At 37.6% G+C, this 12,076-nt stretch overlaps 2 protein-coding genes across 4 annotated transcripts; one reads left to right on the top strand and one right to left on the bottom strand.

The window, feature by feature from the left end:
* The first annotated feature begins 772 nt into the window (after positions 1-772).
* LOC109001684 (metal tolerance protein 4-like) lies at positions 773-7,419 on the top strand. Its single transcript, XM_018979061.2, has 7 exons — positions 773-993; positions 1,166-1,338; positions 1,898-2,096; positions 5,368-5,546; positions 5,636-5,786; positions 6,531-6,661; positions 6,924-7,419. The coding sequence occupies exons 1-7, from the start codon at positions 810-812 to the stop codon at positions 7,101-7,103; spliced, it is 1,197 nt and encodes a 398-aa protein (XP_018834606.1). The 5' UTR covers positions 773-809; the 3' UTR covers positions 7,104-7,419.
* Positions 7,420-7,515: 96 nt separating this feature from the next.
* On the bottom strand, positions 7,516-10,964 carry LOC109001685 (protein PHOTOSYSTEM I ASSEMBLY 2, chloroplastic). 3 transcript variants are annotated; one of them, XM_018979065.2, is made up of 6 exons: positions 10,791-10,964; positions 10,049-10,143; positions 9,202-9,367; positions 8,920-9,012; positions 8,009-8,160; positions 7,516-7,899 (listed from the first exon to the last, which is right to left on the bottom strand). In XM_018979065.2, the coding sequence occupies exons 1-5, from the start codon at positions 10,852-10,854 to the stop codon at positions 8,030-8,032; spliced, it is 549 nt and encodes a 182-aa protein (XP_018834610.1). In that variant the 5' UTR covers positions 10,855-10,964; the 3' UTR covers positions 7,516-7,899; positions 8,009-8,029. The 3 variants fall into 3 exon arrangements, with proteins under 3 accessions (XP_018834610.1, XP_018834609.1, XP_018834608.1); XM_018979064.2 differs by having other exon boundaries at positions 8,029-8,160; positions 10,791-10,963; XM_018979063.2 differs by having other exon boundaries at positions 7,516-7,921; positions 8,029-8,160; positions 10,791-10,963.
* Between the last annotated feature and the right edge of the window lie 1,112 nt (positions 10,965-12,076).

Below are 12,076 nucleotides of genomic sequence, written 5' to 3' on the forward strand. Positions count from 1 at the left end.
TTGAAACACTTTTTCAGTTTGTTTCTCTTATTGTCCGGCTTTTTTGACAAGATGTTTGTGTTTTCTGATGCAAGCATGCATTTCTCGTCTATTGTTTTGGACAGGTTTATTCTTGTCTATTGTGTTTTCTGTGGTTTGTTTCCACTTCCAGCATTTGAGAGATGAGATTTATGCATCATTGGTATACAGAATTTTTAATGTGATCATGGGATGGCATTGTAAATAAAATACTGGTATCTATATCATTGGATCAATAATTTGGAGAGTTTCCTATATAAATATTTCGTACAATATTAAATAAGTAATAATTATTGTAAAATTATTTTATGTGTCTGAATAATGTTATACATCACACTCTCATCTTATTCTGATCATACTAACTGATATGTGACACATTCATCACTATTAAATAATAGTGATAAATGTGTCACATTATACTTAATAGGATGAAAGTAGATGATAGTATGGTGTATAGAATTTTTTATATATTCAAAGACATATCTCAATTTATTTATATTTAAATATATTTCAATAAGATCTATAAAATATTATTATTTATAAATTAATTCAAATCATCTAAATCATTTCGACATCTAAATGTATATTTGTTCCAAATTTGATACGAGTGGCCCATTTTGTATGCCATTATTGTTCTATCCACCAAAGGTCAGCATTTAGATTCTTACAATTATTGTACCGCACGTACAATTTTGATCTTTTACGGTTACCTTATAGCAACTGATGTCACTGAGGTTGTTTTGTTGGTTTCAAGACGTTCTAGACACACACGGACACAGATATTTTCAGGAATGGAGGACTCGGATCCGAAGACGCCGATGCTGGGTAAGGATGACCGGCTCACTCGGCGGTACTCCGTTAACTCACTGAGGAGAGAGTTTGTCTCAAGACTGCCTGAGAAGCTCCGCTCTGCTCACGACCTCGAGACTTCCACCTCCGACCTTGATCTTTCTAGAACCAAAGGCTTAAGCAAAGGTCTCTCTCTCTCTCTCTCTCTCTCCCCGTTTGGATTCTCAGAAAATACAGGAAAAAAAAAACGTGTTGACACGTGTTTTTATGCAATAACGGGATTGCTTCACTCGTGATATGATCGTCTTGGCTGGTTTCTTCGTAAATTGATTGCGACGTTGTCTTGTCTTTTCCCTAGGTGAAAAGGAGTACTATGATAAACAACTCGACACCTTGAAATCGTTCGAGGAAGTCGATGCTGTGATGGCATCTGACTCCATCGTTGAGGAAAACCTCGATATTGAACAAGCTCAGCATGAAAGAGCGATGCGGATCTCTAATTATGCCAATGTAGTGCTTCTGGCGTTTAAGGTTGTATTCAGATCTAACTATCAAATCTCACATAATTGAAGTTGTCTTTCTACTTGGATAGAATTGCTTTGATGCTTCGTGAGATGAGAAATACTACAGTCACTACTTATTTTTTTTTATCGGTAAACAAAACTTTTTCATCATAATGATAGGCAGAGGAACAAGTATACGAAACATATACAAAGACATCCGTTTATACAACTACGTACGTACAACACCCAACTGGTGTTAAATATTAATTTTTTCACTTTAATTCAAACACATGCGACAGTCAGCAGCTCAAAAGTACTGAAAATTTTATTTTTTTAACACTAGTGTTAAAATTGTATACATAACTCTATCATTTCTGTTGTGGTGGGATACTTAGAACATGTGTTGTTTTGTTTGCTTGCTTGCCTGCCTGTTTGTTTTGAATTTATATCGTACATATATCTGTCTTAAATAATTCATACACCCCCAAAATCGCTTACTTCGTCTTGTATGATAGTGTTTATTTATAACTCATTGCTCATATACGTACATATTTCTCAGAATTAACAATATGCATCACAATTTTCAGCTGTATGCTACAATAAAGACTGGATCCATAGCCATTGCGGCATCAACACTAGATTCGTTTCTTGATCTCATGGCCGGTGGCGTACTTTGGTTCACTCACCTGTCGATGAAGAGCATAAATATCTATAAGTACCCTATAGGAAAGTTGAGGATGCAGCCAGTAGGCATAATCATCTTTGCCGCTATCATGGCTACACTTGGTATGTTGCAGTGCCTTAATTTGCTGTAAGCTTCCATTGGTTCTCATCTTTCACATGATTGCTGATTGCTATACACTTGTTGAATTTCTTCGTTAATTGAATGAGGTAGCTTTAGTCAAAAAGAACATTTGAAATGATGAGAATGCAATTGTCCATCTGTTTAAGTCTCATCATGATCACTAGCATATAGGTGATGCATGCAGTCAATGCATGTTTAAAATTTTATTTTCTTGGTAACAAGTTGCTGTATTAAACGAATTGAAAACACAATACCCTTAATTGGAGAAGTTTTTTATGCAGACTAACCATTTGTATGGATGTTTAGGCAGAAAGTTTAGTCACTTACACTTAGTCTGATAATTAAACTAATCTTAACTTGTACTAGGGTAATGCTATATACAGTAATAGGATATGCAATCTTCGCGTACTTCATTTGAAAAACAGTGGGCCATTAAATAATTTTTTTATATGGATCTCATATTTATCCATTTTTTTCAAATGAAGTGTATGGGACTTGCACAACGTAAAACTGAAAATATCATTTCTCCTTGTACTATCATCTAAAGCCAATTTGCTTTGGTAATATATGACCCCATCCTAGAACCTAAAATAGGTGACTTAGAATGTTGGAATGAGGAGAGGGGGAGTTCTTTTTTGTCTCTCTGGATACTAGCAAAAGCATCAAAAGTTAAGAAAAATTCATGTACATGACCAAAAAACAAACTAATACATAATCAATCTATTCTGATCTGATATCTGCAAAAGTCCATCCACTGCATAAAAAATGATCATTCTATCATGTAGCCATTTCTCTAAAAAAAAAAACCAAAATTTGACTCTAAATTTGGAATGCAAAGTTGTGTGTAACTCATATAGGCTACTAATCTCAAGAGGTAACTTTCAATGGAGATTGTATCTTTCTTTTAAAGTCGAACATGAATTGATAACAAAACTTAACATTTTGAGGTCTTAAGGATTTAAGATGTTAAGATATAAAATATATAATAAAATCTACATATTGCCATCAGCTTAAGCTTTTGAGACAAATGGTGATTTCACATGGTATCAGAGCAGAGGTCTTGAGTTCGAACTTTGACTCTACACTCTATTTCATTTAATTAAATATTCCACGTGTTGGACTATCTATTGAGGGAGAGTCTGGCTCACACGTGAGGGAGAGTGTTAAGATATAAAATAAATAATAAAATCTACATCTTCCTATCAACTTAAGTTTTTGGGACAAGTGGTGATTTCACATAAAGCAACAATTTGGACCTCCTGGATATGCATGGCTCATGCTCATATGCCAGTCTTTATCATAGTAGCCATGGAACAATATATTTAGCCTGGTGGTGTTGGTTTCACGACAAGAACAGGATAGATTGTTGGGTTTGCCCTATTAGGCATTTGGTTGTGGCAAGTGGACGAGGCCCTTCGAAACCAAACGTGCCTTTGGATGAAATCATCCATATGATGTCATAGTATAGTTATCACTTGGCCTGGCTGCCATTCCTTCAAATCCCTTCTACTCACGTGCATCAACTACTCGTTGGGTCCCGCTAATGACCGCAGATTGTGGTGGAGCTCCAATGTTCATGTAATTCTACCTTCTTTCAATCCTTATCATTGCCATGTGTTTTTGCTAACAGCACTATCTTTTAAACTTGTTAGTTTCCCTCCCTTCGTGCCTATGTAAAGGTTTGAGCCTTTGAAAAGTTTCTTTATGACCAGATACAAGTTATTGGTTTCTTTGGAATTTTTGGGAGGAAGTGATAGAGATTGTTGGTGAGTTAACTGTTCGTTTTCGGCATATTTATAGAGAGCTAATATGGTGGCAGTTTTTTTGGCAAAGCAAGGTTCACATGGCGTTATTTTTTATGATTTTTTCGTCGCACAAGGCAATATTAGAAGGCTCATTCGCATGGATAAACTTGGTATTCCATTCATTAGGAGATGATAGATGTTTTTTATTTTTGGGATTTGTTGGTACTTGAGTTTTGTTTTTGAAATGTTACCACGGTATTCCTCTGCCATAAGTGAGGGTTTTTTTAATAAAATTGGGAAGTAGTCACTATTGGACAAGTGACCTCGACTCTTTAAAAAAAAAAAAAAAAACTAGTACCTTAGATTGTTCAAAGTAGGAGAAAGATCATAGTTTCAAACCAATCCCTTCCTTTCAATGAAAATCACTCCCAAGAAATGCTTCTCTTTGGTGTCTTAGCCGAGGCCACTAAAGACTCATCCAAAACCATATCCTCCCTTCATGTTGTCAAAGATCATGAGGAAGTGAATTTAAGAGCCACTGCTGAAGAAGAGGCCATGAAGGAAGAGATTCCTATCGAGGGGTCAGAAGGAGGCCTTGGGGAAAGTATGCAGCCGAGTTAAGGGATTCCATAAGGAATTAAGTGAGAGTTTGGATAGGAACTTTTGACACTGCTGAGGCTGCAGCTTTGGCTTATGATCAAGATGCATTTGCACTGAGGGGTTCAATGGCTATCCTCAACTCCCCAGCCGAGATAGTTTGTGAGTCTCTTCACCAGATGAAGTACGTATATGAGGAGGGGTGCTCACCAGTTTTGGGGTTAAAGAAAGGCACTCCACGAAGAGGAAGTTAAAGAGTAAAAAGAAGAAGTAGGAGTTGAGGTCGGAAAATGTGGTGGTGTTGGAGGATTTTAGGGTGGACTACTTGGAGGAACTTTTGCATATATCTGAGAGTGCTAGTCCTTGGTGAATTGTTGTCACCAGCATCAGCTTTTAGTCTATCTAATTTCTAGTACTTTTTATATAAATTTATGGAATATGAAATTGTGGGAAAAGACCACTTTCTTGGATAATCTGTCTGCTTCTTTTGTAAAATGTTTGAGATAAGGGAGGATTCAACTTTCATTTGTACACTGCTGACCTTAACCGTGTGGCACAACAGCCACTGGTATATTTTAAGAATATGATACAAGTTGCAACCGCTGTCAAAGTCTTCATTTTCCACTCTTATCAGAGATTCAGAAGTTTCTAATGTTCTTTCTTTTTCATTGAGCTTTCCAATGATAACTTGCAAATGTTTGCATCTTGACGCTTTGATGTTGTTATGGTCTACTTATAAAAAATGTCGTAATTTTCGGTCATAACATATATTCGAAGAGCTTGTTCTTTCTACAATTAAATACCATGATGAAATTATAAGATGTTTCCTGAGTTATATACACTAAATCTTTAACTGCTCCAACATATTCCTTTTAACTTGACATTTTTATACCCTTACATTTTCTTACAGGCTTTCAGATATTGATCCAGGCTGTAGAACAACTAGTTGAAGTCAAAGGTTCTGAAGACATGTCCTCAAGTCAAATGATATGGATGTGCACAATCATGATATCTGCTACTGTGGTGAAACTTGCCCTCTGGATATACTGTAAAAGCTCGGGAAACGAGATTGTCCGTGCTTATGCACAGGTTTTCCTTCTCTGCTTTTATATCAATAAGTTGTACACATTGGTCTTGTAGTTTTCAGCTGCATAACTTCTTGAAATGCCAACACCCAGGATCACTTTTTCGATGTGATAACAAATGTAGTCGGCTTAGTTGCAGCTGTTCTTGGTGATGAGTTTTACTGGTGGATTGATCCTGTTGGGGCCATCATCCTTGCTGTGTACACTATTACAAATTGGTCTAAAACTGTCCTAGAAAATGCAGGTACTTTCTGCCTCGTCTTTGTTCTGTTCGATCTCAGAATCTGTTTTTTTTATGCAGATAAAGAAACAGATAGAATAAAATGAAAGTTCATTTCTAGAATCCCAGGATTTTTATGTTATATTTTTTCCTCTCTGTCCAATTTGCTACTCTTTATCCGCCATTTCCTTTACCGAACTCATATTAGCCCTACAAGATTGGTTATGTTTTGCTTTGGACGTTTACTCACCAAAAAACTTTCTTATTAAATCCACAATATGCCCAGTAGATAGTTGAAGCTGGATTTTTTCAAATTTTCATTGCTTTCAGAGATTTGCTATTCCAGCTCTTTATGTTTGATTGATATCTGGTAATTTACCAGTGCTTCGTTTATATATTACTTTGGCTGCATTAGAATATGATTTTATTTAATCAATACCACTTCAAAAGTTTTTAAGTTTTTATATGAGAAATGTGATTTTACCTAGTAGAGTCAAAAACACAAAAATAAACAAAACAAGATGAGGAAGAAAGAATATGAAAACACATCTTCATCTCATATTGAAGTTATGCAAGGAATTAGCCGTCTGGATACTGGTCAATGCCAGACCCAAACAATAATTTAAAAAAAAAAAGTAGGATTGAAGTTATGAGCCATGCAAAACTTATAGTTACCGATACAGTCTACTTTGTTTTTAGCATTGCTTTGCAAATTTTAAATGTAATATTCATATCTACACTGTCTCTAAGAAGGGTTTCTTGTTGCAGTTTCGCTTGTGGGACAGTCTGCATCTCCTGAAGTCTTGCAGAAACTGACATATCTTGTCATAATGCACCCTCAAGTCAAGCGTATTGACACTGTCCGTGCTTACACATTTGGTGTTCTTTACTTTGTCGAGGTAAGTAAATCTCTGGTTAAATAGTGACGAGCACTGTGACTTTGCCAAGTTTTCGGTCTACATTAAGAAATCAACCACCCTTCTCCATGAGACTACTCTTTAAATAAGTTTTAAAAATAAATCAGTGGGAAATTTCTTTCTGATTTTGCCATGCTATGAGGGACGGTATGTCTGTCATATACCATCAGAAGATGCATTAGTCTCGTTGGAGCATTATAGTTTTAATATGTGGCACAAGGACCTCATTACATAGTTGAAACAGGTTGACATTGAACTTCCAGAAGACTTACCATTGAGAGAAGCTCACTTCATTGGAGAGACCTTGCAGGATAAGATCGAGAAACTTCCTGAAGTCGAGCGGGCCTTCGTTCACCTTGATTTTGAATGTGAACACAAGCCAGAGCACTCTGTTCTCAGCAGACTGCCCAACAGCCAGTCTTGAATTTGGAATGCCTAATCCAGTTTTCACAGAGAGACTCCTGTTCTCGTTGATTTTAAAATGTTGACTTCGGTCACTTTATGATCATCCTTTGGTTATTATCAGTAAAATGCTTTTAGCCTCTTTATAGTTTATACTGAAAAGCACCAAGGCATTTTTTTTTTTATTTAAAAAATTTTCCAGTAGTCTTTTAACTAGGTTGTGTTTTTCTTCGTTATAACGGTGGAAGTTTGAGGTTTAATCCGCCATAGGTACGACATCAGCTTCTGTTTTTTCCTTTTTGGCAATAGGTATTGAAGTTAATCGGTGAAACCTGCTTTGGAGATTCTGTACGTGATCTGTCAATTCCTGAGATCCAAAAAATAAAAAATAAACCAACAAGACCAGCCTTACAGAATGAATAGCCACAGTTAAATGATAGGAAGAACATGCACTCAATTCAATACATTTTCAGCTCAATAAAGAAGTCCATTTTCCACATCAAACAAATATGGCTTAATGGTGATCATCCAGTGTTCAAATCGCTAGAAGCTTTTATACTAGCCGATGCAATAATCATGTGTAGCTAAGTGAATGAGTTTGGTGGTGTAAAGTAAACAAAAGGACCTCCTCATCAACCCAAATTGCATGCAACTTTGGCGAGTATAAGCTGTACGGTTAGACCATGTCAATGACCCTAGAACAGGGAAAAAGCTTCTATATTTGTGCTGCTCTTTGGGGTGCAACATGTAGTCTTTACTCTCTGCCACTTCTTTGTCCAACAAATCGAAGTGTATTCTTGTGGTCAAATAGCCTCTAACTGCAACATTTCAATGATGTGACTGTAATTCAAGCATCAATATGCGACCATGTTATCATATGCGCGGTAAAAAAAGAAGTCTTCTATATTATATAAACAGAAGAATTACTTGGATGTAAAATGACTTACTTTAAGACCTCGGTAGCAGCCGACCGTTATACATCTTATCAAGCAATTGTCGCGCATCAGGCCTCCTAAGAAGGCCTTTGTTATTTGGTAGACCAGTCCCTAAACAAACAGGACACACAAGTTTCCCTCGACCTGCCCACAACAAGAAGAGATTAGTAATGACTCATCAGACTAATTGCATACAACAATTCTAAGGAATGAAAAACAGAATGGACAGAAGCTGTTGTACCACATCCAAGAAAGTATCATATATTACAACTTCTCAGAGGAAAAAAAGGACATGAGTGTTGGGACTTCTAGAGTTGATCATAGCCCCAATTTTAGGTTTGCTCATAGAGTAGCTCCCCATCACTTGAAGTGTGCCCTTATCTAAGACTTTTTGCTAAAACTTTCATATGCATTCTTCAGCATTTATGATCATGAAGAGCTATGTGGAGTTTAGCACTCAGAAAATATCCATGTTATTGAAATAAAGAGCATGGGTGCTAGGGGGCTCCAACTGTACCCCCATACTAAAGGCTTTTACCATCCCTTCTGGTAAGTTTAAGACATCGATCTAGACCTAAGATGGGAAATATGTCTACTCAGTTTCATGTAGAGGAAAAGTTTTAAGAATGTCTTGATTGAGATTTCAACTACTATGACCTGTGGCATTGACTCCATTATTAAGGAATGGTGTGTATTCATTTCCATTGGATATCAGAAAACACACCACGTCTTCAATTTTTTTTATCGGTAAACTAAACAGCCCAAGTCTTCAATTAAGAATGAATAGCAGAGAAAGTTCAGGGTGATATACTTTCAGAATAAGGATAAAACAATTGAAAGCAGGAAATACCTGTTTCTATGACTAAATAACTAACAGGTAGATGGGAGCCAAAATGTACATACCATAACAATTTGGACATTCTGTAAACTCGTAGACATCTTTAGCCCGTTTTCTGTTGAGAGCTTTCCATTTTCCTGTACCACCACACATATCACCTAAATAAAAAGCAAATGAACATCTTATGGAAAGGAAATGAGTAACAAAGGTAACACAGAATGTATTAAAAGGTCAGTTCGCACTCTCAACGAGTTTTATATATATTGCAAGTTGTGTACACTGTACTAACTTCAGACCATTCTGGTGATGAGACTACTAACATGTAACATATGGAAATTCAAACTTACAGAGAATGGCACCGCTGCCCCCACAGTTCCGGCATACTGGCCTATCTTTTCCTTCTGAAGCAGTTGCCTTTTGTATGGAAATTGGTGTACCAAAATTGTTCATCAAGGACAGAGTGGAACATAAACAAGTGAGACAACTGCGTCGAGAGATTGATGATCGAGAACCCTGTGGTGAAAACAAGAAATCCAAAGTTTGTTGAACATGAGAATTTCTACGAGTTCTGAAAGTAGTGCAGATATCATTGAAGTAGTTCGTATAACATTTAGTCAAATATTGACAATTTTCAGTACCTCTACCATCAAATTACTGAAGTGATTGTCATTTCAAGGACTGTTATTACTATAGAACATGAAATCCAATCCATGGCACAATGACAAGTCATCTAGCAGAAAATGTTATAAAGAGAATGGATGAGTCCCTTCTCTAGTATACCATTGGTCTATACACACCACGCGTTCAATTTATCGTAACCGATTAGTTAACATGCTGGTTAACTGTATTTCAAAACATGGAAAAAAATCATTGTCACATCAATTATCTATTGAACTGTGAAAAAGATTCAACAAAAGACACATGTTAATCGCACGTGATGCACGAGGAGGCAGCTTCCACACTTGGAGAAAGCAAACCCAACCATCACATTCTACTAAATGTTAATCGCACATGATGCATGAGGAGTTTGGGACACATAATAGAAAGCAACGTGCATGTCCCTAAATGAAAGCAATTGATGATGATTACAGCTCATCCCCTTACTTCCTACAACCCATGTCGTCCTTATAGAAAATTTTGCATCTAAGTATTAACTGAAACAAAATAGATGCTGATGAACCATAAAATCTTTACCTTTGCTGGTTTCGATGAGTTGTCTGAATCAACTGTACTCTGTTGCTCATTTTCCAAACTAGATCTCACAGGAATCCTAGCTGACTTGAAGTTGACTGTTATTTGATACAAAAGGAATGGATAGTTAAAGCCACTGTCCTCCAAACAGTATACGGCCTAACACATAAATATAATCTTCAGAGCAATCACAAACAAAAATGATAAAAAGAAAACCAAAATTTGAAACAATTCGTGCATGAACATCCCTGACAAACCAAATAAGATCATTTAATTCGGTTAATCATCAAGGGAAACGATGGCGTCCGTGCAAGTTTAAAAAAAAATCTCTCCATTGATCGGTTCTCAGACAAGAAGAAAAAACAGCTCGTTCATAGCTTCAGCGCATATCTAGTTGAAAATGGAACTCAGTGCAGGATTGACAAATATGGCAACTTCTACTCCACCAAAAGAGCCCAAAATGAAGAGTTGCCTAACAGAGATAGAAAACCAAGTCGGACCCTTTTGGAAGATTCGTCCACGAAAAATAAAAGCTCTCGAAAATTCCATGGAAATATGTGCAGATATGGTCATTCTACTTATTTTCATGAAACAACAGGAAATTCAGGCAACATACTCCGGATAAATTGAGATGTTAATTCAACGCTAAAAATTAAAACAACTCAAAGGGTTCATGTTCCTATATGTAGCACTTCTCAATAAGCTTGAATTCATTAGTTCAGAGAGAGAGAGAGAGAGAGCTCACAGTGGTCCGAGGAAGCTAAAGCAGAATGTTGTGGGATGGCCGAGAGCAGAGAAGAAGATGCCATTCTCTCTCTCTCTCTGTCTCTCTCACACCTGATACGCAAAAGCACACTGTATGGAAAACACAGTCGTGGAGGACCTCACATTCAGGATTCACCGTTACCCAGAGAATCTCAAGACTCAAAATGCTATCCCTTGTCGCAACTTTGTTTGAACGCAGAAGGGAAGCGTCGCCGTTTCGCCTTAACTTTTTCAAAGCTTTTGTAGTGGCGACTACAGGTTATGAAGGCGATACTAGTCGACGTAAATACAGATATTGGTGACGAGAGGCTTCAAACGCACCAATCCCCTCGAAATCGTTATCGCCGTATCTGCTGCTTCCATAAATCTCCCCAAAGAAATAAAAACTCGTACCTAAAAACAAATTTAAAATCAATCAATCCCACGAAGACATTAGTATTTAAGTTGTAAGGTGGTTTCCCCTATCGGCCCTTAAAGTAAACCCATGAGGGATCACTGGGAAAATAAGTCAAATAGCTCAACCAAGCCCATTCAAGCCCAACAACTCTCTTTTAAAAATAGTCAGTGGGCCTCTGCGGAGTACTCGATCCACGATCAAAACCCACCCATAAAGCAACTCACGCATAGGGAAAGTGGACGGTAGGGGCAGATGGGACTCACCACTCTAACACCAACCCGATGACAAACTACCATCGGAAACCTGCACAGGCAGATGGACTGAAATTATGAAGAACCCGTGATCTATTGACAGCAGGCATGGAGAGGCTTAACAGGGAACGTCCACTGGGTAAAGTGAGTTAGGGAGCCATGCTGCATTAATGGCGTCACTCCTCGAACTCCACACCGCATTAATGACGCCTCCCCAGAGGCCACACCGCATTAAACCATTCTGACTAAATGAATTGTGGGAAGAACATAGGCCCCTCAAAGTCAATGATGAGTTGTCCCCACCCGAAACCTAGTATAACAGTCGATCCCCAGGTACCAAAAACTCTCTCTGGTTCTTCTAAGCCTACGCACAAACTACTAAAGAAATATATTGACTTTAGCATCAGAGACTTCCCAACCACCACCAAGGCCCCCATTCTTCGAGTTTGCTTAAGTGTGCAGGTGAAAGACCGAAAACCCATGTTGCTGGAACTCGGCCCAAAGGTGTGCAAAACACGGCTTTAACAGTGGCGCATTTTGTGAGATCACTATAGACTTCACGTGTTCTTCGTATGCCTACGACAACCCGTTCTCAAACAACTCGGGGATAAGAAGAAG

Source organism: Juglans regia, chromosome 14 (genome assembly GCF_001411555.2).
Source record: "Juglans regia cultivar Chandler chromosome 14, Walnut 2.0, whole genome shotgun sequence".
Lineage (NCBI taxonomy): Eukaryota > Viridiplantae > Streptophyta > Magnoliopsida > Fagales > Juglandaceae > Juglans > Juglans regia.